At 37.4% G+C, this 27,741-nt stretch overlaps 2 protein-coding genes across 9 annotated transcripts in view; both read left to right on the forward strand.

Moving 5' to 3' along the window:
* The window catches only part of KLHL5 (kelch like family member 5), a 50,267-nt gene extending 30,694 nt beyond the window's left edge, over nt 1-19,573 (forward strand). For 5 of the 6 annotated variants that reach the window (XM_030947006.1, XM_030947008.1, XM_030947009.1 and 2 more), the window contains 7 exons: nt 3,876-4,088; nt 8,854-9,040; nt 9,941-10,165; nt 10,488-10,650; nt 13,335-13,547; nt 15,817-15,988; nt 18,078-19,573. In XM_030947006.1, the coding sequence (XP_030802866.1) occupies nt 3,876-4,088; nt 8,854-9,040; nt 9,941-10,165; nt 10,488-10,650; nt 13,335-13,547; nt 15,817-15,988; nt 18,078-18,134 (1,230 nt within the window). In that variant the 3' untranslated portion in view covers nt 18,135-19,573. The remainder of the gene's footprint in view (nt 1-3,875; nt 4,089-8,853; nt 9,041-9,940; nt 10,166-10,487; nt 10,651-13,334; nt 13,548-15,816; nt 15,989-18,077) is intronic. The other variant, XM_030947007.1, reaches the window with a different exon arrangement.
* Nucleotides 19,574-19,861: 288 nt separating this feature from the next.
* Nucleotides 19,862-27,741, forward strand: part of WDR19 (WD repeat domain 19) — a 39,591-nt gene continuing 31,711 nt past the window's right edge. Inside the window, exons 1-8 of one of the 3 annotated variants that reach the window (XM_030947074.1) lie at nt 19,862-19,906; nt 21,393-21,484; nt 21,569-21,634; nt 23,111-23,236; nt 25,022-25,137; nt 25,760-25,875; nt 26,212-26,292; nt 26,661-26,773. In XM_030947074.1, coding sequence (XP_030802934.1) covers nt 19,901-19,906; nt 21,393-21,484; nt 21,569-21,634; nt 23,111-23,236; nt 25,022-25,137; nt 25,760-25,875; nt 26,212-26,292; nt 26,661-26,773 — 716 coding nt within the window. In that variant the 5' untranslated portion in view covers nt 19,862-19,900. Of the gene's footprint in view, nt 19,907-21,222; nt 21,485-21,568; nt 21,635-23,110; nt 23,237-25,021; nt 25,138-25,759; nt 25,876-26,211; nt 26,293-26,660; nt 26,774-27,741 lie in introns of those variants that run through there. The other 2 variants (XM_030947073.1, XM_030947072.1) reach the window with 2 other exon arrangements.

Raw genomic sequence — 27,741 nt, forward strand, 5'->3', positions numbered from 1 at the left:
AGGCAGTAGTTGGGAAACACAAAATCATTGAGTTATGATTTGGAAGAAAGAATTAAAGAGGGATAATTTGTCCTTTTTTTCCTGCAACAGTCAGGATAGGTTTTTCTATTGGGGAGCATGAAGAGAAGAGAAATTTAAATGCTTTCCGTCCATAAAGGACCATAAAGTTTGTGATAGTGCCAGAACAAGGATTTTACATTCTTGCACCTGAAATTGCAGTCCAGAATGTCCTGCTCAGTAATCAACTGAGGAACATACTCATACTTGGAAAATACTCATTCGCTTCCTTTTCACCTGTGAAAACCCAAGATACCTTTGTCTTTCAAGTTCCCTCAGTCCTGCCTAGCACAATAGATCAGTACTGCCTTATAAAGACTGAATAGGTTTCTGCATGCTGCTCAGCCTGTTTTGGAGTCCAGAAACAGTGCAACGAGGAGTCAAGCTAAAATATCTGTACTGCCCCTGCACACAGAGCAAGTATTCGGTTGGTTGATTGTTTAGCACATCAGTCAAATCTGAGTAAAAGTAGAGAAGGTGGTATCTGACAGCTGTTTGACTATTAATAGTTTACCAGGAAGTCAATTAGCACAGTTCTTAGTGAATTCATACTTAGTTAACCAGTGGACTGAAGCAGTCAGCAGACACCATTTCCTGATTGCTCTCCTTCAGATCCTGTGAGTCAAACACCTCTTGCTTTTTGGTTGCCCACATTCAGAGTTTAAGCAGAGCCCCATGGTTAGAGCTGCCTGTTGGGCAGCCTCAGTCCCTCTCAAGCTGCAGGTGTCTGATGCTCTCCAAGGTTTTCATCCTTCTGACACAGTGTGCAGGGAGACTAACCGCTTCACTGCATCCCACTGTAGGGATTAAGTGTCATTTAGAAATACACATCATGGTATCTTATTTTTTATGTGCTCCTAATATTTTTTGTTCTGTACCAAGTCTGAGGCAGATCTGTCATTAAAAGTATCAGCATTAATCACTCTGTAGTTGCTGAAGAATGAATTTGAAGTGATGTGAATGAGCAGTACCCAGCATTGAGCATGAGGACTGCATGTCCCTGTCTTGGTTAATACATAAGCCTCAGGCTACTTATTTGATAAAGTTTCCAAGCCATTTTAGGAGCTAATTTTGGGATTGGGAAATTCCCTTTACTTTCAGGACCAGAAAGAAAGGGATTGAAACTGAAGATCATTTGTTCTCTGAAATATCCTGTTCTTCCACAGAGAGTTCCCATAAGAAGAAGGAAAGAAAAGGCTAATGAGGAGGTTAAGAATGCTAGGAGATACACTGGCTCCTTCTTTTTGTCTTCAGAATCTCTGTCTGTAAAGGAAGAGGAATTTTCAGATTCTGGTTATAAAAAAAAACAGACATAGGACAAAGGGTGCTTGTATTCCCAGTGGAATGCTTTGATACTCTGCTCAAAAGGAGTCTCTGCTTTAAAAATAGAATGGGAGCAAGAGGAAACTGAACTTGTTCCCATCAGAAAGCAATGGTCTGCAAGCAACAAGGAAAATCAGGCTTTTTACACATAGCAGCTGTTGAAGTGATGAAATCCAGTTGGAAAAAAGCTTTCCAAAGAGGATCCCTGATTGACTTACGCAAGATCAGCTTGTTGCCTCCAAACACAAAAGAACTTTTCGTGCAAGTGCTTTCCCCTTCCTCTTCCTGTGATCTGGATAGACAATTTGGAAAGTTTAAGGTAGTAAGTGTTGGTGTTTCTCTCTGTCAGAGCTCACTGCCTGTTCATTCAGCAAAACTAAAAGCACAGCTCCAGCTTGCCTACTCTCTAGGAAAAAGAACCAACAAAAAAACAGCCAGTGGAAACAAATGAACTCAGTGGAATGTGAATTCTGGTGAACTGTGTGTTTAAACTGTGGAAATAATTTTCATCACTTCTCAAATTCAGTTTTACTGCCAGGCATTTAATATCAGAGTGAAATAAATAGCAATGCATGTGTAGTGCTTCTGAATATTGGTACAGTTCTTTTCACTGATTTTAATTCATATATTTGTTCAATTTTACTTTTATTTCGTTATACAAATAGTTAAATGAATTAAAGAGGAAAAGACAAATCTATCTCCCTTTGAATCTACTATAGCTCTCACTTGGAAGCACTTTTTTGTGTAGACAATTAGACCTTTGTTGTAGGAAAGCTTTTCAGATATTAAATATTTTGAAAGTTTTCTCTCCAAAATCTATCCACAAGTAGAATTATGCACACTTATAACATTTTGAGTTATTTTCCTGATTTCCAGAATTACCCATGGCGTGGAGTAACTTTGATCTTTCCCCTTATAAATCTTGTAGCCATCTTATGTACATCTGGCTTTCATGTAAGATGGACTATTTACACCTAATTAGTTTTTTCTCTTAGCTCAGCTTTTTTTTTATTAGTCAGTATCTTTAGAGTACTGAGGTATAGCTTTGAAAGCATTAGGCCAAGCAATAAAAAAGAAGTATTAACTTTTTTGCTTTGTAGTCATGATGCCCATTGCATATATAATGCCAAACTGTACTATTGTTTTTGTTGCCATTTTAAATACTAAATTCAGACCTGTTTTGCAGTGCATCTCTTGCTTCTTCTTGTGACATTCTCCCCTTTTTTGACCTAAAAATCCTTTTTCCTTTCAAATATATGCTTCTAATCTACAATTTTTTTATTAGCATGCAATTCTTTCTTTTTAAATCATTAAAAAAGGCACTAAGGCCAATTTTCATATTAGGCCTACTTAGACTTCCGTGTTTGTGGATTTAACACATTTTGTTCTCCAGGTGTTTTAGGGGTGCATGTGATGGCAGACCAAAACCAGCACCCCATTAGCTGGCTATCTAGCAATCCACAGTGCATTAAATAAATTGATTGTAACTTTGTTATCATCATGAAGCTACTCTCAGTTTTGAGTGTGAATTTAGCTGCAGTTTGAGCTACCAAAATACAAGAATATGTTGTGATTTTGCTTGCTTGCTTTGCTTTGCTGCCTTGTAAAGAAAAGTATATGGCAAGAGAGGATAGAAATAATATCACCCTTTTCTGTTACACCCAGGTATTTCACTGTAATGGTGCTGATTGTGTGTTAATACTTCTGCTATTCCAGCCTAAACTGATCAGAATCCTCACAGAATATGCTGCAAATCCTCATATTATGAAGTAATCAGATATCAGCATAGGATGTGTTACGTATTATGAATTTCTTATTTTGAAGTAAGGATTTGTTGCTGAAAATGACAGGATGAAAGTTAGAAGACTGAATCCTATCAGAATAAGTATTGTTAGTGTAGCAAGGCATGTATAATATTGTGGATTCTTTGTATGTTTTGCTCCCCAATCAAATCAGATCAATTGTATAAAACCTATGAAATAGCAAAATAAACTTAAAATAATCCATTTTAAATCAACAATAAAATTGTTAGTGTTGTTTATTTTCTCTGAAAATTTACTACCACATTTTCATCTAGCAGTAATGAAATCTAATGAATCTAGCAATGCCCAGTTGTTGTAGCATGTTGTGCTCTTTGCTTGACAACAGGAACAAACTGCATCTTTTTAACTGTACTTCAGAAAGTATTTCTTCAGTTTGCAGTGCCAGGATAGTAACCCACAACCTATGGCTCATTTCTGTCTGTCTGTACACTTCCCTCAGTTGTTTCAGCACATCTGTCTGTGGGACTAAATGATTGAGTTGGGGAAATGATCAGGGATGAAAATAGTTCAGTACTTAAACTTTTTTTTTGGTCTTTCTCCCAAGTCAGTACTCCAGTGGGACAACTGAGAAGATGGCATGAAGGGAGGGAAAAGAGGGGAGGATACAGCAGGTGTTCCATAAAATGTCTTCAAAGTATGATGTTGCCTCTATTAAAATACTTTTCTTTTCAGGAAAACTTCATGGAAGTAATTAGAAATCAGGAATTTCTGTTATTGCCTGCCACTGAAATTGCTAAGCTTTTAGCAAGTGATGACATGAACATTCCTAATGAAGAAACTATACTGAATGCACTACTTACGTGGGTTCGACACGATTTGGAACAGAGAAGGAAAGATCTCAGTAAACTCCTGGCTTACATTAGACTGCCTCTGCTTGCTCCACAAGTAAATTGTTCAGTTTCTCTCTAGTTTATACCATGGTTACAATGGGTATAATGTCTGCAGTATAATTATATTGATAGTGACAAATCATAAAATTTATAGTGATCTGGATTCTTAGAGCTACATGTAAGAACTTAGCATCTTGTATAGGCATGATAGTTTGTGTCTCTGTAAACTGCAGCATATTCTGATTCTAGGACACAGAAAGGGGGGGGAGCTTCCAGAAAATGTTGCTTTTCTTGCCTATAAAAATGCTTATCAAAGATATCTTAGTCACTAGAGGCCGGGTCCTTTTTAAATTTCTTCTATATGGAACTTCCACGGTTTATTTGGCTCATTACATTTCCTTCATGTAGCAATAACTAGGAAATGCAATTTGAATTAATTGTTTGGAGTGATTTTTCTTCTGTTAACCCTTGATAGGCCATCACTGCCTACTTCTTGTTCTTCCCAGTCAATACTTTTTCTCCTTCTTGGAGAACATTAACAGAAAATGTAGAGGAAGCTTTGGGCTCAGTTTGTTTAAATAGTTGGGAATTACAGTTTTCCTACTCCCCTAGGAACAGCTACTCTTGTTAGTCTCAGACTGATTCCCTCAAAGGCAGGGAGGCCCTGTAGAAAGACCTCCACAAGACTGAGCAGTCACCAACTGTACAAAGTTTAACAAGGGAAAGTGGCAGACTGCAAATTGCATGGGGCAACCCTGGATGTAGACAGACTGGGGAATGAGATGCTGGAAAGCAGTGCCATGCAAAGGGATCTGGGGGTCCTGGTCAGCAGAAAGTTGAACATGAGTCAGCAGTGCCCTGGCAGCCAGGAGGGACAACCCTGTCCTGGGGGGCATCAAGCACAGCATGGCCAGCCGGGCAGGGGGGGGATTTTCCTGCTCTGCTCTGCGCTGGGGCAGCTTCATCTTGAATATTGTGTGCAGTTTTGGGCATCACAATATAAAAAGGATCTAAAACTATTAGAAAGTGTCCAAAGGAGGGCAACAAAGATGGTGAAGGGCCTTGAGGGGAAGCCCTCAAGTATAAAGAGTGGCTGAAGTCACTTGTTCTGTTCAGCCTGGAGAAGAGGACACCTCGGTGCAGTTACAATTCCCTTGCGAGGGGGAGAGGAGGAGGAGGGGCAGACACTGATCTCTTCTCTGTGGTGCTCAGGGACAGGACCTGAGGGAATGGTGTGAAGTTATATCAGTGCAAATTTAGGTTGCATATCAGGAAAAGGTTCTTCACTCAGAGGGTGGCTGGGCACCGGAACAGGCTCCCCAGGGCAATGATCACAGCAACAAGCCTGACAGAGTTCAGGAAGTATTTGGACAATGCTCTCAAGCACATGGTGGTCCTTGGGGATGTCCTGTAGGGTGCTGGGAGTTGGAGGTGATGATCTTTGTGGCTCCCTTCCAACTCTTATTTCATGATTCTGTGATTCACTTCCTGATAGCAAGTTTGTAAACTAGGTTTGATTTTTTTTTTTTTTTTTTTGCTTTTTCCTTTCTTATTTTTCCTTGCTGGACCTTCTTTAGTAATATTTAGTATTTAGTATATAGTCAAAGGATTTTGCTTTATGATTTTCAGTTTGCTTAGTGAGAATTCTCTCTTAAATGAAGAAAATAGGATTTTTATGAAATCCAAATAATAAGTAAAATTCATTAAGACAAGAAAAATGGAGTTCAGTTAATTCATAGTGATAAATCACATGCATTACATTCTGTGTATTTCTTCTAATCTGATGTCCTCTTGCTGGATAGTAAGATTCTCTACCAAGCATTTTAGTATTTATTTCCATACTGATTATTATATATTCAAAAGCAAGGTTTTCTCAGTTGTGGCCTTGACTTTGTCATTCAATTTTTCTAGAAACATAATTCAGAGTAAGGCAATTGACAAGGAGAAAATCATTCTTTTGTTGAACATTTAATTAATTGATAACTAAGTAACCCCTCCTGTATTCCTTTTACTTAATTGGCTGTAATTGAAACATTTTTAGAAACTGAAAGTACAGAATTTATCCCGGAAATATGTACTGAAATCAAATTATGTCCACTCAGTAACTGATTAGGAAAATAGCAAGATGAAATACAGAAGCAAAATTATATTTTACTTATTATTTTATCTTTAATTTTAATCTCATGTCCAAATATATACTTATATTTCTAAAACAATATTTTTCTGTTATCTTTTTATTTATTACTTTCTTTAGCACATTAAAGTGTTAGAGCTATGATTTTAATATGGAAACATTTAGTAGATGAGTAAACTTATTTGAAGTGCCCAAAACAGTCTTAATGTTTTCAGAATCAAGTTTTTCTTCATGATTATGTGACATTAGGCTATCTGACAGCAAATATAACTTAATTAAAAGCTTTTTAGTTTTATGGTTGATGAGTTAAAGGTATTGGAAAGAAATTAAATTAGAAAATTGAACATCTTGCTGAAACCGAAACCATTATAAGCAGAGATGCAGATACACTTTAAAAAAATCTTCAGGAAATACTGTGAAACTGTAACACTGGAAGCAAAAAAAATTGTAAGCAAATGTTAGTTTTATTGGTTAGTTTTATGCATCCTTTGTAGACATCTCTGGTTAGTGCTAGCAGTGTCCTAAATATTTGTACATTTATTTTTCCTAAAGATGAATATTTGTCTGCCTCTTAAGCTGTAAGGTGGCAAATATTACATCTCTGATAAGTAATGAAAAAGATGAAAAAAATTAGAAATTTCTGAATTACAAGGCAGCTCAGATTCCTTTTAGGCAGAAATTCCTAGTACTGGAGTGTCTGCACTACCTTTCTCCTTATCAGATTTGCAGTTACTATGATTCCATGCTAACATGTGATTTGTAAATTCTGTTAGAAATGCTTTCAGTACAAAGACCCATGTAAATAATAAAACTTGAAAAAAATGTACTCTTAGTAAGCCCATTTTAATTTCTTTGAGTAAAGAATAATCATGGTAGTTCTAGTTTCAAGAACCTGCAGACTAGATTGCATTTCTTTTTAAATTAAATCAAATTGCTTTCAGAGACTGTGACTCTGCACTGTGAGAAATTCTTTATAGGTTGAGTGGGTTAGAAACTGTAGAAAATGTAGGTTGCATCTTGTTGTTGCAGAACTCACATTCACACATAGTGTTGCTTTAAATACTATGTGCTCCTTGTCCATCAGAAAAATATATTGAAAGTCTGAATTGGTCATGTTGTATTCAAGCCTTACTTTTCATGCATGCAGCTTTGAGAGTGTCTGATTTAGGACAATAAGAATTAATTTATTTCTTTTTTATATATATTTTAAACCATGTGTAATTCTATAGCATTGCACACTGCCTTTTTAGTTTATTATTTTATGATCACAAAGTGTCCCTGTGAAGTGATGCAAGCAGTCCTTTGGGTCAAAAGAAGAAATAATTTAAGGTATGAAAGTAAAGAATGAGATTAAGTTCCCTCTACTAATTTACATGAAAACACTTCATTTGCTATTTTAAATAGTGAGAACTTCAGCCACTTGGATAAATGCTGCAGAAATCTCAGTTTTCTGAAAATCACTGATGAAGGGCTTTGAGAAGGTTTTTTATTCTCTCTGTGATGATTATGTTTTCTGTCATGTTTTGTGTTATTTTGCCTGATACTGAGGTGTTCAGGTTTAGCCATCTGTACTTACTTGTATCCCTTCTGGAAACATGGTTATCGTGTTTGCCACTTTGCAGCCCTAAGGCAACCGTATTATGGATAACCATATTGTGCACATCTGTTTCACAGCAAGTCCCTTTAGTACTTCTGATGACTGATGTCACAGCAGTTTTGTACCTGTTAGTGGTTGGCTGTCAACAGCTCAATAAAGACATCTCATTCTGGTTTGTGAATGTCTAGTATTCACAAAGTGTTTGGATTTTGGCTTTTCAAAGGCATCTGCCTTTTTTCCCCTCTTTTTCTGACAAATGTCCAAATCCCAGTGGGGCACTTCATTTATTTTTTCTGTTATTCATGGCATGTTGTGCAGCTCAGAAAAATGCCAGTTTACAGACTTCTAATAAGTAGAATGTGACTCTCAATGTAATTTTTTCCTGCAGTTCGGTAAATGTGGACAAATCACTAAAATATTTGACAAACCACTCCAGAATCTTTGAACTTAAAAACTTCTTTTAGTAGTCTTTAGTTGAATTTGATTTAATTCATATTTAAGATTTAAAAGTTGCCAAATTTGCTTGCAAGCTTGATATAAAAATTTTAACGAAGGCTTTTATTAAATGGTAGACTGTGATCTTGGTCACTGTTAGGGTGAGGAACAGAATATATATTAAAATATTCAGCATGTGCTGAAAGGGCTTTTACAGACCTCTGCATTGGGTGAATTTTTATGAAAATAAAATTCAATAAAATAATAAAATATTTTATATTTAAATAAAAGCATGAGGTTGAACTGACCCAAAGCCTGTTTCCATTTTCTTGAACATTCCTGCACAGCACTGGAACTCAAGATTATGTTTCCTTCCTTTGGACCATTAAGCTGAAATCATCCATTAAGATCAGATGGCCTTCCACTTTAAATATTTATTTATTTGATGGTTTCGCTCAAAATGTGAATGTTCTGTTTATTAGAAGTTTATTTTCACCCTACCCTATTTTTTATATGACTATTTTGAAAATACAGAGATTTTTAAACCAGGCAGTGAAAGTGTTTGTATAAAACATTATCTTGGTAATCGTGGTTTTATTTTTCATGTTTTTATTGTTTATAGCAATACAGCTTGTTTGATTTTCTTTTTCACAGTTTTTGGCAGACATGGAGAACAACGCACTCTTTAGGGATGACATTGAATGTCAAAAGCTCATTATGGAAGCAATGAAGTACCATCTGTTGCCAGAGAGACGACCTATGTTGCAAAGCCCTCGCACCAAACCTAGAAAATCTACAGTGGGCGTTTTGTTTGCAGTTGGAGGGATGGATGCAACAAAAGGTATTGGCTTATGTAATGTTTAGCTGATGAGCTGTTTTGGTTCTTTTTAAAAGAAATGCTCAATAGATTTTTTTACAACCTGTTAAATCTAAAATTCAAGGACTTGGCAGTACAGAACAGGAAACATCTAAAGTGTATACTATTTATTAGGTTAAAAAGGTCTGTATATCTTTGAGACTGCTGTAAATATTCTGGAATCTAGAGTTCTGATTTGAAATTATCATAGGAATAGCTGATTACTAAGTAGTGAAGTGTTTAATTGAATATAAACTAATCTTTATTTACTTGAGGGGGCAGTAACTTGGAAAAGGAAGAAAAGGTTTGAAAGGCCAAAAAGGTGACCTAAACATGCTTTAAAAAAAGCCAAAACAACAAAAATATTTTGACTAATTGTTAAATAGTTCTGTCAGAACTACTTGGATTTTTTTTTCATAGAAAATTCCATGCTTTTTAATGGTAATTAGAAAGGATCTGGTAAGTTAGAAAAGAGCAGAGAAAGTGTTTTCTTTAATTTGTTGTTTTAAAGCTGTTTCTTGGTAGTTCATGTCACATAGCATCAGCTTTTTTCTCTAATATTACAAAACAGTTGATTTCAATATGTGATTGCATTCCACATGGTTGGTTTATATTCCTAATATTTCTATTTCTAAAGGCTTGATTCTGCAAAGCAGTTACAAAACCTGGTTTTTGTCTTGAAAAGCACCAAGAAAGTTGTCCTTTGTAATGGTGCAGTTAATTGCTTAGGAAGTCAAAAAAGACTATTTGTCTACACAGACTTAAGAATATGCTGCAGGATATCATGGTGTCTTGTGGGAATCAGCATATTACTAAAATAAAAAGTACCCTAGTGCTTCAGAACTTGTTCTTTTTCCATGTGTAACTTGCATATATTGTCATCAGGAGCTACAAGCATTGAAAAATACGAACTTCGTACCAACACATGGACTCCAGTTGCAAACATGAATGGACGAAGATTACAGTTTGGAGTTGCAGTCTTAGATGATAAATTGTTTGTTGTTGGTGGCAGAGATGGACTGAAAACATTGAATACTGTGGAGTGCTACAACCCTAGATCAAAAACTTGGAGTGTAATGCCACCAATGTCCACTCATCGTCACGGTCTTGGTATGTACAGTTCTGTAAAGGCTGACTGCATATTTTTTAAAGGTTACCTGGTTTAGGATTGGTCAAAAAAGCATTCAGAAATAAAGTTGGGGGGCGGGGGGAGGGTGGAAATTTTGTTTAGATGCCAACTGCTTATTCAATGTCCTTTCTCCTTCAGATTATATTGAAGATGATTGTATTTGGTAGCATCAGCTACCAAAAGGATTTTTTTTCTTTTCAGTTTTGTGGTGCACACTGGACTGCCACTAAGAAATTCTGATATTTATTCCTCTTAATTGTCTGATCTTTATTCCCCTTAGTTGTTTTCATATCTGTATTTTAGGAGTAGCTGTGTTGGAAGGTCCCATGTATGCTGTAGGAGGACATGATGGCTGGAGCTACCTGAATACCGTAGAAAGATGGGATCCACAGGCTCGTCAGTGGAACTTCGTAGCTAGCATGTCAACTCCCAGGAGCACTGTTGGTGTAGCAATATTAAATGGAAAGTATGTGAAGGAGTTTCTGTTTTCAAATTTAAAATCTCATTATTTTAATGTAATTAAAAGACCATCTTAAATAAATATTAATAGTTTCTCTTGATAGATACCAGTTATAAGCATTAAGAGCCGTGTTTCTTCATTCACAGAAGAGATACTGTGCTGGGTCAAGCAAGCCTCTCCACAGCATAACAGCTGTATGTCGAGTGTACTAGGGCCCTCATCATCCTAGTGACTGTCACCTGCACTTGCTTCAGTATGGCAAGATCTTTCTTATACCAAGAACCTGCTGCATTACAGTATGAAATTTGGCAGAAAATAATCCCCCTTGCATTCCAGCTGGTCCCCAGAGATCAGAGGGGCTGGGTGCAGCTGGGCCTAATTTCTGTTTATAAGCAGTTCAGTGCTCTAAGTCTGGTTGCATTCAATACTTTAACAATCACAGATCCACAAACAGTGTGGTTTTTTGAAGCTACAGAAATGCAGATTTGGGCTGCTGATTATGAATTCACTTACTGCATCAGCACTAAATATACTAAGGCTAATCAATGATTAACAAAGCTAAGTTAGCAATTCAAGCTAAATTAACAAATTCAGTCTCTTGCTTCACCCTTAATTAAGCTGAGTTTCACCTTGGTATGCACATATGCAGTCAGAGGTGCAGTTCTTACTAAAGAAGTGCTCCTGCTTTGGGAATGGAGAGAGGTGCAAGCCATGTTTTGCCAGGGTGACACAGCAGACAAAAGCTACTGATTTACTGAGTAGTATTGTGGTTGTGGCAGAATATTTATACTCTATTGTCCACAAATTTTCACTTCCTGTTTATGTGCTATCTGTTCATCTCCCTGGAGCTACTTGAATGCTGTCAGGTAAAAAAAAGTTTTTTAATTTTGGAAGCCTAGTTACTGGTAAATTAGTACTTCTGAAAGACACCTACAAAGGGTTCTCTAAGATCTGGAATAAGTCCAAGAATGAGTGGAAATGCTCACTGCCTACAGGAAGGAGGGATGGACTTGATCAACCAGCAAGCAGAGTGCCTTGGCTGCCTTGGAACTGCAGTCTCAGATACCTAAGCTGGGTCTTAAGCTTGCTATATATTCAGCAGTGGGTCCCAGATATGATGAAAAGCACCAGAATTAGAGCCTCACTTTTCCCTATTATTATAGAACATTGCCTAGACTCTTAATGGGGGCAACAACAAAAGATCACTATAACTGACCTTTTTAAAACACATGCAGCATTTCAGATGCAGGAGCAGTAACTTCTGCACTTTCCTATAATGTCTATTTGTAACTTGGTAAGTTTCAGTGATTGAAACTGAAAAACCTTCATATAGAGAGGTTAATATGGCTTTCTCCCTGTCCAGAATGTGAAATCACTGCATAAATGATCAAAACTCTCTCCATGCTTTGAGGGAAGGTAAAGTTGGGAGCTTCATAAATGTTATGTTGCATAAAGGATTGATTTTAGTAATGAACTTCATGGAACTACAGCAGAGTTTTACAGAAACCTTCAATATATTCCTTACCTTAAACACTGTACTGTTTAGGTAAGGAATATGTTGTTTAAGGTAAGGAATATATTGTTTTACAATAAGAAATATATTGTTGTACTGTTTAAGGTAAGGAATATATTGTTTTACAATATATTGTAGTACAGGTACTGCTACTGTTTTAGTAGTACCTGTACTACTAAACAAAGAAACTTCTATGGATTTTTTTAAAGCTTATTTAAATTGTTACTGAGAAGGAGTAGATCAACCGTATTTACAAGATGTTTGTATTTAAGTTCCTTGGTCAGTATATTTAAAAAAACCAAACACTAGTATTACCCAAACTGAGGACATCTTGAAGTGTGCTTCACGGTAACCGTTGTAAATTCACACTATCGTTATCTACAGTATCTAATGTTTGTTTGATTATCTAGCCATTCTTAGGCTCTGAAATAATTTGAGGTGATTTCTCACTGGATTTTACTTCTGATGCATTGCTTCCTTTTTAGAATGGCTTCCATGTTCCTACTTTTCCAAATAAAGTGCTGGGCATGTCTGCTGCTATGCCTAGAGTGCTCATAAATTCTGTTCATAAACTCTTTATGAAGTTTGATTATTTGATTAGTTTTAAAGGTTCATCTGTGATTGTGTCCTCCTAAACCAATTTTTTTTTTTCATTCATTTCAGTCAGCCCTTGCAAATAATTGAAATCCTGCATACCAAATGCTAGAAACCTTTTTCTTGGGACTAAGCAGACTGGGCCACCTAGTGGGTATGAGGGATTTAAGGTAGTGCTGTCAGTCATGAACTAAAACCCTGGTCCAGAAAAGCACTTGAATGCCTAAGATGAGGCAGGGTAGAGATGGTGCATGCACAGATGCACTACTGAATTTGTCCTTCTGACCCTGCAAGTCACATATGTAATTTTGAAATTGTTAGCTATAGGCATAGGTTGGAATATAAATGCTGTGTAAGATATTCCATTTTCTGTAAATTATTGTTGTTATGTATTGATCGTTACAATAGGAAAAGGTTGGAGCAAAATCTTGCCTGAGTTTTCACTGCAGAGCAGTCTACTGAAAGTTGAAAGTCCCCTTCTAAACTTCCCTTTTCAACAAACTTGAAATCCTTCATGTTTCACTAGAAACTGTCTTATTCAGACAACATTTATTTTCTTCTTTTTTTTTGTTTTACTTTGTAGGCTTTATGCAGTTGGTGGTCGAGATGGAAGTTCTTGTCTTAAGTCAGTAGAATGTTTTGATCCTCATACAAACAAATGGACTCTCTGTGCTCAGATGTCAAAAAGAAGAGGTGGTGTAGGTGTAACCACCTGGAACGGGTTCTTGTATGCCATAGGTGGCCATGATGCTCCAGCATCCAACTTAACATCCAGGCTGTCAGACTGCGTGGAAAGGTAATGTCCTGATGGAGGCATATCCTGCCATGGGCTTCTCATTGTGCTAGTCTGTCAGGTGATTTATGGGAAGAGCTGTAAGTAGAAACCCAATAGAATAGGTGTGTTATTTTTAGCATGAACAGAGGAAACTTAAATATAAAAATTTGCTGTGTAGGCATACTATGATTCAAAATGTTACCAGGACAGAATATTTAAATTCTTCTTAATGCAATTCATCTAGATTATTTTAACAATCTCATATAATGAATTATGTTTGATAACTGAAACAACATGGAGTTGATTGCTTTTAAAAATGGATCTTTCACACAAGTCTGAATCTATTAATATAATAACTTTCAAAGGAGTTAACGGTAAGGTTTGGTGGATCTTTATGTATCAAATTCTTTCTTGTACCCTCTAATGACACTGGGAAATTGGCATGTAATTCAGTCATTCCTAGGTTGGTATATCTTTCTGTAATGTGATTAATGAATGGCTGTATCACAAGTTGCAGAAGCACATGTGATCCATAAAATAATTTATAAGGTAGTAAATACTTCATAATTCACTGTATTACATCTTCACTGGCATTTTAGGTATTTCTGAACTATGCGTTAATTCTCTCCCTGCTCCCCCACCACCAGCTGTAAAACTTTTCTTCTTTTCTATTACCTCCCAACACTTAGAGTAAGTCCTCATTGCCCATATTCTTCTTTTACTAAATTTATTCATGCTAGGATATATATTCTACTGTTAACCCCTAAAAAACCCAAAACAAAAAAACACCCACAAACCAAACCAAAACAACAACAACAACAAAAAAAAACCCACACCACAAAAATTCACCACAAGAGAGAAGTAGTTTTCAAACTTTCAGAGTCCAGATAGACCTGAAAATACACTGTGGCCCATAGCCCTTAACATGTGGAAGTTGCACTGAAAAGACCCCAGAAAGGTTTGCAGATAGGAAGCTACTTCTCAACAAATACCAAATTTTTAGGGCTATACAGATAATCAGAAACCAAAGAGAAGTAAGTCTGTGTATTTTTCTACATCAGTATTTTCTGAAACAAAGTTACAGAACTCATTACTTTAATAAATAGGAATCGTCTTGTAATGCATTTTGTCCTTGTTCTTTAAGTGAGTTGAAATTGAAGACCATCAAATTCATGGAACTAGTTCCTTTAAAAAATTAAGGAATTAAGAAATATTAATTTAAAAAATCAGGCTTTTATGACCACACTAAACTTCTAAATTATATTTTGCAAAAGAAGTTGCTATTCCCAGATAAATATAATTGCTTATAAATTATAAAATAATTGGAAAAGTAATTTCTACATTTAACTTACTAATCACCCTCTTGTGTTTGCATCTGTGCTTTAAGTAGTGTTTTCATGTTACAGTTATGCTTGCATGCATTTGTGTAATACTTTGACTAGAGGACAGCAAATAGAATTGCTAGAGCTCTTTGTATCTATGCTCTTCGTGCAAATAAATTAAGACTACTGTCTTTCAACTTGTTTTTAGCAAGTATGATCTTAGCCAAATAATTCTTTTCTTCATACAGTTTTTAGAGCCATTCAGAGCTCTGTAATTACATTAGTTCTGCTGTAAGCATCTGCAGTCTTTAAAAAGATTGTCTCTTTTAGTTAGATTAAAATAATATTCCTTGCCATAAGCGTAGCATGGAGTCTCCTCTGTAGTTCTCAATTTGACTTGTAAAGAATGTTGATAATGTTCTAGAACCACACAATTTTTTTCATTAAACCATCTGCTGTTTACTGTGCTGATACTTCTGATTTCAAAGGTATTGTAAATTGTCTTAAGGGTTTTGTATTTCCCTTATAATTTTTCCAAACCACTTTTGGGGGTCATATTTTTGAAATTGGTAATCTTAGTAATGGTAATCTTAGTGCCAAACCAAATTTTACCAGCCTGTGCTTTGACATACTTAAAGCAAGCATTGCTCTATTGTAGTGTAGCAGCAGAACTGTTTGTGGCATGGCATGTTTAGACATACAAAATGTAGTAAGAGCAGCTGTATATGGCTGTATGACTATTTGGAAAGCAGCATGAAGTAGATATCTGGCTAGCAGTGACTTTGGTTACCACATGACTAAAGAAACAGTTTCAAAGGGGGGAAATTGAGGGGAGAAAGTCCTTTGAAATTGACATTCAGATCTGTGCTGTTCCGTTTTCTACTACCTTGACAGCATCAGCTCCAGTACATTTTGTTGTTGTTGAATTTTGGTAACAGTTTTAGTGCATAACACAAATTATCTTTTAGGTATGATCCCAAAACAGACATGTGGACTGCTGTGGCCTCCATGAGCATTAGCAGAGATGCAGTAGGGGTGTGTCTTCTTGGTGACAAGTTGTACGCTGTTGGAGGATATGATGGACAAACATATCTTAATACTGTGGAGTCCTATGATCCCCAGACAAATGAATGGACACAGGTAGAGTTTCTGATCAGACCATACACTACTATTAATATTGTTATTTCAACTGTGCCTCCTTTTGCAAGGAGAATTCAAATATTCCTTCTCTAAGAAGCAGTTTCTTACTAGTCTGTCACGAATCTCTTTTTTTCCTTTGTGTACCATCTTGAAATGACTTCTCTTGAACAGACAGTTGTTAATTTCCAATAAACTGCCCTCCTTTCTTTTGCAAGAGTATAGCTATTTTCTTTGACAATTTCAGCTACTTTTAATAATGTATTGCCACATTCTCCAAACTGTCATAAAGGATTCTGTTTACATGACTTGCTGTTCTGAAGATAAATGATAAATGTAGATTAGTTTTAGCTCTAGTGTGTCTCTCAACATTTATTTCATCAAGGTTTTGCCTATTTTTTTCATAAATAATCCCTTCCTGAGGTGAATGCTATGTACAGTGTATGCAGATTCCAGAAAGCCTTTAGCCATTTTTCTTTTTGCAGCTTTAAAATAAAAATAATTCTACAGTTCATGCTCAGAAACTATTACTGTCAGTTCAGAGCTTGATTGCTTTTATGGCTTCAGGAATGTGTCTCTCTGTGGGAAGGCACACACAAGGACATCCTGAGCTGACTGTCCTTTGTATCTAATGCCATTTGACATGCCCTAAATCATCTACATCCACCAAAGGTTGGCAGATACAGCACAGACTCTGTGGAACACCAAGGCCCTCCTGAAGTCCAGTTGCAGACCGGGATTAATGTCCAAGCTCATCTGTGATAGCATCAGACACCAGTATTTAGGCCACTGAATTCTGAGCCACCTGGATATGTTATTCTGGTAATAGCCCCAAGTTCTCAACTCAAAAAGAGAATTAAACTGCTGTTTATAAAAATCCCTGGAACACAAAAAACCTCAGCTGTCCATTTCCCTCCATTTCATATTGCTGCAAGCTCTTAAAACACAAGTCATGAAGGAGGATCATTAGAGCTTGGGGCATTCACTGGTACTGGTAGTGATAACCCATGGCATTGTTAGTCCTGCTAAAGAAAAAAAAAAGTGTATCAGAGGATTGAAGGTGCTTCTCACCAGAGGAGAGAAACTGTGCTTCTCGTCATTGCATCTACATGAATCTCACGTGTTTAGGTGGTGATCGTCTCTATGTACCTCTGTATCCTAAGCCTTGACCCTCTATGTCTCACGGAATGCCACAATCCCAGTATATAGGATAGTTGCAAACTTTTGGGATTATGAAATATTAGGAAATAGGAATATTAGGAAATATAGATGGATTAGGAAATATTTGTGTACCTTCCTTCTCTTATTATGTCAGCAGTCTGCCACCTCTACATCTTCACACAACACAGAAGAAGGCAGTGGAATTTTCTCGGGTGAAGGTTGTCAGAGCCACAGACAGCTCTGTAAAAGTCTATTGTTCTTGGGGAAAAAAAGAAATAGGGGAAATGGCATAAACAGCTTCAGGATAGTCTCTGTACCACTTGGTGTGCTATTCACATACATGGCAATACTATGAAAGTTAAAAGAGGAAGCAAAGGGGAGTGTTAGAAACTACTGCCTTCCATTCAAGTCCAGCAGAATCTCAGCAAAAAAGGGTCTTGCCAGAAGTAAATTCTGTTTGCAATTAAAAAACAAAGACTACTAAATTTATTCTGATTTCAAGAACTCTCAACAGGATTTTATCAAATAATAAGTAAAAAGGTGAGGTTGCCCCTACAATTTTAGGCATTTTCGGCCTAAAATTATAAATTATAAATGGACTCTTTTACCACCCTTTACTCAGTTGTCTGACTGTCTAGCTCAGTTATCCAGTTTGTACTATAACAAAGGTTTCTTTTTCTTGTAATATGAATAATTGAAATTATCAATAAGAATTGCTTGATGTCCTTAGGGCTTGCTATTGTTTTCAGAGTGCTTCACTCTTTTATATAAAATATCTTTACCTTTGCTTTGTGTTTGTATCCAGACTTTTAAGTCATGTAACAAGAGCGTGGGTGATATTGTCATTCTGCTGCAGCCATATAATTAGGGAGGGAAATTACTTAAAACTGACTGCAATGATCTCACGGATTGTTTATTTGTTTGTTTACAGGTTGCACCACTGTGCTTAGGAAGAGCTGGAGCATGTGTTGTGACTGTAAAACTCTGAATTATTTTCTCTGGGAAGGCGACATTCTCCTGTGTAGACTCAGAGGATTACTTTCTCCTCAAGCAAACTACGAGTGCACCAATCAACGCCAGGTGCAGGATATCTACCACAGCAAAGCTGACATGATGTTCTTATGGACCAATATTAAGCACTTTTAAAAAACTTTTGTTATGCATATGTTACAAGAATTCTACTTGTAAGAAAGTCACCTGCAACCTGCCAGTTGGCAGTAGAGGACTTCTGTTTAGGAAGTGCTAAGAAAATGAGTAAACCCACCATAATAATCAAATGTTATGGTTCTGGGGCCTTGATTTCCCTAAATGCAGAGCAATGATGCTATAAATGGATATACTTTGATATAATTTGGTCTATCTCTGGATGAAACAAGTTATAGGATTGGACCCCACAGATTTAATTTGCCTGTAATAAATGCAAATGGGTATCTGAGTAACTACAAGGCAGGCTAACATAACAATGCAAACTATTGTAAATGGCAGGTGTCATGTCTGCCTTGGAAATGAAGTTGTGTATTTGGTGAATCTTTTGCACTTTTTAGCATCATTCCTAGTTAAGCAAACTTTTTATTTAACCAAAGCCTTATTTTAGATATTGTCTTACGCTAACAGAAACCTGCTATTTAATAATTTCTGACAGATATTTTTGACATCCAGTGTACTTTTTGGATTTTCAGAGTTGTTATGCAAGATGCAGAACATCATACCTTTTTCTCTGCTTTGGTTCCTGTATTTACTTTGCTGTTTGTATGCATTACTGGAAGAATTCTAAAGTGTGATTAACAATTAACCAATTTAAGTTTAATATTTGCACTTTGGAATTTTTGAAGCATTCCATTACATTAGATTAATTACATTTTTAAATGAGGCTTTGCACTACTATGAGAAGTATAATTTTATAAGATGAAGAAATTGTCTGTCTTTCCTGTAAGGTTATTTAAAAATGTAAAGGGCCCAATCCTGCCAGATGCTCAGCTGCCACCATTTAAGCATGTTCAGCATCTTACAGGACAGTGAAGTGTTCCTCGCAGGGCTGTATCAAATTAGTTACATTATTTAACAGTTACCTAATTTTTTACGATACTTCATAATTTGCCTTTCTCGAGCCCTCTGCTGTTACACCGAATTGCTTTGAACGATCTAAATGTTCTCGGGAGAAGCCTTTTTGTATTTGCTTTTATGTGCCTTGTCCCTTATGTTCTCCGAACAGCACCGCCCGTGAAAAACGGATGTGAACTCATTGAATGTTTTGGGTTTGTTGGTTTTTTTTTAAGTTTGAAGTGCCCGATACCCAAAGTCCTTTGTACATTTCTAATTTTAAACGTGTGTTTTAACGCTCTCGGCGAACTATTTATTGTTTTAAAAGAAATCGGTGACACTTTGTGATGAAGCTTTGCAGTTGGAATACAGCTGATCTCAAGAGGCTTTGCTGGCGAGTTGTGTGCCTTTATTCACTGGCTTAGAAACCCGTTCTCCGTGACCGCGGTTTAAAATCCTGATTTTCCTCTGAGAACTGGGTGCCGCGGCCTCACGCAGAGATCCTCCCGCCGGGGCCGGGCCCGGGGCCGCTCTCTGCCCGCACCCCGCTCTGGGGGCCGCGGCCTCACGCAGAGCTCCTCCCGCCGGGGCAGGGCCCGGGGCCGCTCTCTGCCCGCCCCCGGCCCACTCCGTCTCCGCGGTGACCGCGGCGCCGCGGGCGGGCGGGCGGCGCATGCGCGGTGCCGGCGCTGGCAGCCCGCTCTGGTGGCCGCGATGAAGGTGGGTCCGGACGGCCGCGGGCGCCGCGGCCCCGGCGGGGGGCGGGCGGGGGCGCGGGACCCGCCCTGCCGAGCGAGCGGGCGGTGGCGCTTGCGGCCTGGGCCGGGGAGGGAGGCGCGGCGAGAAGGGCCGCCAGCCAGTGGCAGGGGGGCCTGGTGTGCTTGCCGGCACTCCGCGTTTGTTTACTTTCGCGCGGAGAGACTACGGGTAGAGGGGAGCTTAAAGGGCATCCAGTTGCAGCGCCTCTGCGATGGGCAGGCACATCTTCACTAACCCAGGTTGCTCAAGGCTCCATCCAGCCTGGCATTGTACGCTTCCACGCTTCCACGGATGAGGTGTCCACAACTTCTGCGGGAAACCTGTACCAGTGCCTCTCCACCGTCGCAGCAACCTCTTAGTAACTAATCTAAAAGTACTCTCAGTTTGAAGCCATTCCCCCTCGTTCTGTGGTTGCGTGCTCTTATACTAGTCCACCCTGTCTTGTATGTTTCCTTCAGGTACTGAAAACCCGCAATTAGGTCACGCCAAAGCCTTCGCTTCTCCAGGCTGAGCAATCCCAGCTCTCTCAGCCTTTCCTGTTAGATGGGGAGATGCTTCTTCCCTCAAATCATCTTGTGTCCCTGCTCCTTAAATTACTTGTCAAAATCAAACATCATTGTTAGATGTCGTTTATGAGTGTGGCCCGTGGTGGTTGTGTTTTTGCTGTTCTTGTGAGCAGAACGCAGATTGAGTGTGAGGAATGCCTCAGTTTACATTGACCCAAAAGAAGGGATAAGGACCTGTGGCAGACTTGAGCAAACCTCACGGGCCTTTGGTGGACAGCAGGTGTTGGTGTTTATCTGATGACCTGTGGGGATATAAGTCACAATAGCCAGCTGTGAAACAAACTTGTAGGCTTTATTTTAGATTCAGGATACAGAAAAATATCTGTGGGTGGTGTGAAAGGAAAAGGACATTCAGAAATTTTCTCCATTGGAAGTCAAATCTCTTTCTATAGTGTGTTGGTTTGAGATCGTAGCTTTTAAGACCCAGCAATTCAGAGTAACAAAAAGGTTACCTGTCTCTAAAAGAGTGAATGTTGAGCCTTCTGTGTTTACAAACTAAGGATGCTTTCTGGTCCCAGACTTTTCAATTAAATTTAGAGAACTATTAACAATGTGGTCTTTGAACTAGAAGGGGAGTCTCATGCAATTTTTTATTCTTGTAACTAAGAGGCAAAAATAATAGTTTATTATTAATAGAGCCACAGTTCTCTATGTGGACACACAGCAGCAGAAACTTCAATTTTTTCCACTTGAAAGAACGTTTATCTGGGATTTTGCTACTTCAGTGCATTGGAATCACACAGAAGTTGGGTTTGGATTGTTTGGGGAGGGGATGTGTTTTACCTCCACAGTACTCAGTTGCTAACATGCTAGGCAGTTGTAGTATTCTTATATATTATGATTTTAAGATGTATCATTTCCTACTTCTTTTTTTTCTCCAGCAAGTATTCAGTCTGTATGAAAAAGCTTGGTCTGGTTCTCCTCTGCAGTTTGCTTGGCAGAAAACTTTAGGAAATTTTCTTGCTGTAATAGGGTAAGACTGCAACTATTCATTGCATTTGTCCATCAAAATTGCCGATAAAGAAAGGGAGTTATTCTATATATTAATCTTTTTTAGAGGTGATCATTCTGTGAAAATTTTTGATCGTCATGGTCAGAAGAGAAATGAAATCAACCTGCCAGGGTAGGTACTAAGATAGGTTTAAATTATTTTCATTGTTGTTTTCTTTAAAAATGCTTCTCTTCTGGTGAGGTACTTAAACAATGGGAGAAATTTGTAAGATGATATACTATCTCTGGTGAACATACCTGGCAGAGAAGACAAATTATGTAATTAAAATGTAAAAAAAAGACCTATCACATTAAGAAGGATCATAATGAGGGGGTGTGCAATATATGCTTGCATTCTTGCTACTGTTGCTTTTCTAACAATTTGTTATCATGGCTTTGCTGAGGAAAGGTACTTCTTTGGTTTAGTGCTTCTGTTTACATTAGTGGCATAAATGTACCCATTGGCATTGTTGCTTTAGGTCAAGATGATACTTTTTTCCCAGCTCATCACACTCTGGTTCACATCGGAGAGTGGTATGGGAGTTTACAAACTGGATTTTTTCAGATTAAATCTAAAAAATTGTGTACTTTGGGGAGATATATTGAGCTTCTTAAAAGGCAGTGAGACCGTAGGAGCAGTCTGGATGTGGCCCAGGGGAAACCTCCCTAGGGAAAAATGGTGTGACATTGGGTCATCATATTGGTTTGCTCAGTAAATACATTTTTATTGGGCACCATTAATACCTCATGTTAGTTTCATTTGTGTACTGTTCATCTCTTCTTAGTCATCATGGAAATTTTTAATTTCAATTAAAATTGAAATTGAATGATGATGAATTTCAATTAAGATAAACCCATTAGTCAAGGCAAAACTCCCATGGTTCTTAAGTCTGAAACCTCTAGTCAAGAGTATAACTTTAATTTCCAAATCATCACTTACATGGCCCTGTGTCATTGGTTAATATGAGCCAGAATCACTTAGTTCCCCAGGATGTCTAGAAATCCAGTCTTTGTAGTTTGTGGTAGTTGCCACCTTGCACCAAACCAAGAGATGCAATTCTCATTGTCTTTACCAGACTCACATGTATTTCTGACCATCACACCTTGCTGTTCGGGTTAGGTGTCATTCATAAAATGATCTGGCTGTGTCAGTCTCTTTTGCTTGGTAATATCCATGGCCGAGCTCTTCCTGTGCAGTGTTTTGCACAATGTGTGATAAATGCACATTCTCTCCAGAAAACTGTCCAAAGTGAGGAAAGCTGTGTGGAATCAGAGGTGTAGTATCAGAAAAATAATCTCTACTCTGAATGGCCTCTAACAAACCACAACCTTATGGAGGACTTTCAGTGTCTCTTGAAAATCAAGGTGATAGTATTTCAAGTACTAGAACATAGGTAGCAGTGTTTTTTATGACCTTCCTCTCAGCCCCTGTCATCAGTGAGATTTGAATAAGAGTGGGGTTGCTATAGAAATACTTTACAGATAAATCTGCAGTCTGGGTTTGCAGAGGAGGAGAAGGGGAAAATAGGGACTCAGTTGCATAGTTCTGGCTGTTTCTGTACACTTACAAACACATTTTAACATTCCTAGTGATTTTTTTTTTCTTCAGTAACTGTGTTGCTATGGACTGGGATAAGGATGGAGATACTTTAGCAATAATCACAGACAAATCTAGCACCATATTTCTGTGGGATGCAATCACAAACAAAACAAGCCAAGTAGACAGTGGCATGAGGTAAGAAATTTTTTTTTAACGTGGGTATTTAAAGAGTTTTACCATTGTGATTTATTGATGTGGAGGCTGTATTTCAAGCTCATCTTTTTATTAGAGTCCTCATAATATATTTACTAATTAAACTAATATTCTACGGTTCATTGCTAAATTATTTTTATATAATTTGCTGGTTTTGAAGTTTTTGTTATGGATGGGGATTTTGGGGGTTACAGGGTGTTTGTTTATTTTTTGAGTGTCAGCAGTGCCATTGTCTCTGGAGCACTTCTCTTCAGTGTTTCACCTTTGTGGTAGCAGCAAGGATGGGTGAATTTTTCATGTGTCTGCGCTTGCCACTCTTTCTCCTAAGTCTTTCACACCAGCTAAAGGGAGCTTAAAAGTAAGGGAAGTGATATCAGTGGTGATAATTTTTTTTCCCCTTAGATTAAGAAGGGGGCTAGAATGCTATTCGCAAAGTAGAGTAGTTTAGGATGAAAGGAGATATGTAAGGTTCAAAGCCTTACCTTTCCGAATTTGGCCACAGACTTTAGACTTTTCTGGGGTCTGCATAACCATCAAGCATTGGGTTAATAGATAAGCTTGGTTTAACAATTAAACTTGTGGCTTGTTTGAGTCTATTCCACTAAACTCTTGCATTCTACATAAACATTCTTCCTGTAGGAGAGAGAGTGGAAACAACTCTTTCCTCTGTTTGTTAAGGTGTGTGTTATACACATATTACATTGAGGGAATGAACAGACCATATTGTACCATTTTTATGTGTGAACAAGTACTGTGGGGAGAAGAGTAACCTGCCAGTATGCAAGCAAAAAGGAACATAGAAGGTACTTAACAGAATGGAGTCTGCAATTAATTGCAGTTCCTTAATCATCTTTCTCTCTAATACTGGAGGTAAATTGCTTACTGGAGGCAGTCTTGCTAGAACATTATATATCGATGTAAGTCCCTGATCCTTTTTTTGTCACAGTGTTATTGCTTAAGCAGAGTAAGCACCAAGACATAAACAGTGTGATAATGAGGCTTTTCTGATATCCTTCCCTTTCTGAAATTAGAAAAGCACCCTTATATGCAAACCAAATGTATTGGAGGTCATTTCACATGTCAATATTTCAAATTTCTATTCCATGCCTAGAGTGAAAGTTAAAAAGTTGGGAGGGACTGCACTAACTAGAAAATTCTGGTTTATAGTTTTTTTTGCTTAAGAGGCTCTTGTTTTTTTTAACATGATATATAGTATCTATATAGCTTTAATTATGCATCAAAATAGGCCTTGCTCTATCTGAAACTTCAAGTTAAAATAGCTCTTTCTAACTTCTTTATTACATTGACTAGAACCAGACCTACTCACTTTTGAGTTAACTCAAAAGTTATTGAGGTTATTGAAGAACATATAGAAAAACAATACAAAAAGTGACCAGTGACCAGAAAATTACCAGTGATTCCATCAAAGACTCTTGATGTTTGCAGATCCATTTTCATTTGTACAAGTCACAATATATTACCTCATACAATTTTTTATTACTTTTACTGATGTTTGCAGATCCATTTTCATTTGTACAAGTCACAATATATTACCTCATACAATTTTTTATTACTTTTACTATCTTCTGCATACTTAGATAATTCTGATATTGGTTGAGAACATTTATTTAACTTGAAAGTTCTCCTTGGTCTGTATGACTCATAGAAATTAAAGATAAATGCAAAATTTATTATGCAAAATGTTTTAATATGTGAACACATGAAAGGAATCTCTACTATACAAAGTAAATTTTTTCTTTGTTTTAGGGATGCAATGTCTTTCTTGTTATGGTCTCGAGTTGGAGCTTTACTTGCTGTTGGAACAACAAAGGGAAACTTACTCATATATAACCGTCAGACTTCTCGCAAGATTTCTGTTCTTGGTATGGACTGCTTTGAAACTGCTCACATGTGAAAGTGGAATTTTGCTAATATATATAGTTTCCTTTCCAGTTCTCTATATAAACATGCAGGTAAACAATGTGGTCATACTCAACTTGCACCTTCTACTTGGTGTACTCAGGAGAGTATTTTTAGAGAATACTAAGTTATATATATATATATATATAGATAGATAGATAGATAGATATAGATATATATAGATAGATAGATAGATATACAAATACCTAACACTGCCTTACTGCTTCCTGGGGGACTTGTGTTACCTTTCTTGCAAAGGAATTATGTGGTTGTTCATTTGCTAAGGTACTCTTTCTTACCTGCTTAGAGTGCCTCTGGGCATAAAGGCTAAGGGTATAACACGTTCCCCAGAAATGTGATACAAATAAATGGAAGAACAAGGGCTGTGCTGTTTCATATAAAGTCAAAAGACTTCCATCTGAGAGCAGATTTTTTTTAAAAAAAGACTCTTGCTCTAACAGATTGTTTCACATTCTGACAATTTGTGTTTGACTGACTGATTGAAAGGTGTATGTATATTTCCATCACAGATTTTTTTTTGTGGTTGTGTTTGATTTGTGTTGTATAGATTTTTTTCTTTTTCAGGTAAACACACTAAGAGGATTACTTGTGGCTGTTGGAGTATTGAAAACCTCCTTGCTTTAGGAGGTGAAGACAGAATGATTACTATAAGCAATCAGGAAGGGGATACTATAAGACAGGTAGTATTTATAATGGACATTTGATTTTAAGATGTGCTCCTGGTTTCCAAGAAAGCTGAGACCTATGGGAGCTTGTGTCTTTTGAGTCCCAGGGCTTTCAAGGACCAGGAGCTTTTTATTTTTTCAGTATATTTTATGCTAACATATCATTAAGACCCAAACTGAGGTCATGTCTTCTCCAATTATTTTCTTGATTTTGGTACTAAATGCAGTAGTGTCTGTCCCTGTCTGTCTGTCCTTGTGCAAAATTATACATGGCAGAAATAATGCAATTATTTATCATCAGTATGGACTACATTAACTGTTGATTTCTCAATCTGCACTTTTTTCTTGCAGACCTCAATCAGCTCAGATCCCAGTGACATGCAGTTCTCAGTTATGAAGACTGATGATAGAGTATCAACCAGGGAAAGCACAGTAAGAAGTCACTACCAAATACTGTAGTTCAAGTAGGAATAACCTAACAGGATAACTCCATGTGATATGCTGCATTTTCTTCTGAGGAAATGGAGCTGACTTCTGTAGGAGAAAGTCTTGAATTTGAGATTGTAGAGATTTGAGAGTGTATTCTGCGGAGCTTGCATTTAGATTTGTGAATCACTGCCTTATGAAAGGGTATGTCCTGAAAATCTCTTCTACTATTGATGAAGATTCAGAATTCAGATCCATGGGATTATTAAGGATTATTCAAATTCCTAGATCTCATCTTTTAGTGAAAATATAGGGCCTTACTTTAAAGTTATGCTATTCTTGTCATGTTAATTTTTCTTTTCATTCATTGGCAGGTCAGTGTAGTGGTTGGCAAGAAGACTCTCTTCCTTTTTAATTTGAATGATCCTGATAACCCAATTGATCTGAAATTTCAGCAGCCTTATGGCAGTATTGTAAGCTACAAATGGTGAGCAAAACTTTCTTAATTATTCTAGTATTAAGAAGTTGAGATTTTCCAAGTAGTTCTGATAAATGCTGGAAACAAAATCATCTATCCCATGCTCAGACTGGATTTTTCTTGGCTGCATTGTAGTCTTTTCAGTAATTCTTTTCCGAACACAAGGTAGTCTACATTTTCTAACTGTTCATCAATCATCAATCACTTGATGATTCAATAGCTATAAAAACAATATCTTCCAACAGAATCACTGTTGGTATGCCCAGCTTTAAACAAAACTATGTTGCTGTCTTGACAGAAGATTAAACTCATGGGTTTATAGGTTGTTTTCTATTTGGATGAGTAACTGATGGAAGAGCCAGGGGTGAAGTTGTGTCCTTCAGCTACTTTGTTGGTTTGCAAAGCTGTGCAAAGTTCTTGTAGCCTTCTTATTGTGCAATACCGTTGGTAATATTCCTATAAAGTAAACCTAAGCTAGAAGTTTCACACCTGTACCAAAAAAGTAGCTGTACTGCTTCTGTGTCTCTGAATCATTACAGCTTGTCTTTTAATGCCTGTTCAGTCAACATGGAATTGACATCCCTTTACACTACAACTCTAAAAAAACCTGAAGCTATATGCTTCTTAGTTTATGACCATGTGTAACAAGGTGTACCTGGGCTGCTTCCCTTGCAGTGATTTTTCTTGCAATTGAGCTAATGAGATATTGTTTGAATTCATCTTTACATGGTGTAACTATTTGTGCCTTAACCTCATTATTTCTACTTGATACTATGAAAAGTAAGCAGAATATTCACAAATGTGTTGCTTTGGTACTTCCACCATGTTTGCAGTGCCCTTAAGGGCGCAGTGACTGGCATTATTGTTTTGACATGGCTTTGATGGGACACATAGGCCAGAACCTTGAAATGAAAGTTGCCATCTTCTTGTATGCTTATTTCAATGAGGATACCAGAAATCTTTCTCCTGGCATCACT

Source organism: Camarhynchus parvulus, chromosome 4 (genome assembly GCF_901933205.1).
Source record: "Camarhynchus parvulus chromosome 4, STF_HiC, whole genome shotgun sequence".
Taxonomy (NCBI): Eukaryota; Metazoa; Chordata; class Aves; order Passeriformes; family Thraupidae; genus Camarhynchus; species Camarhynchus parvulus.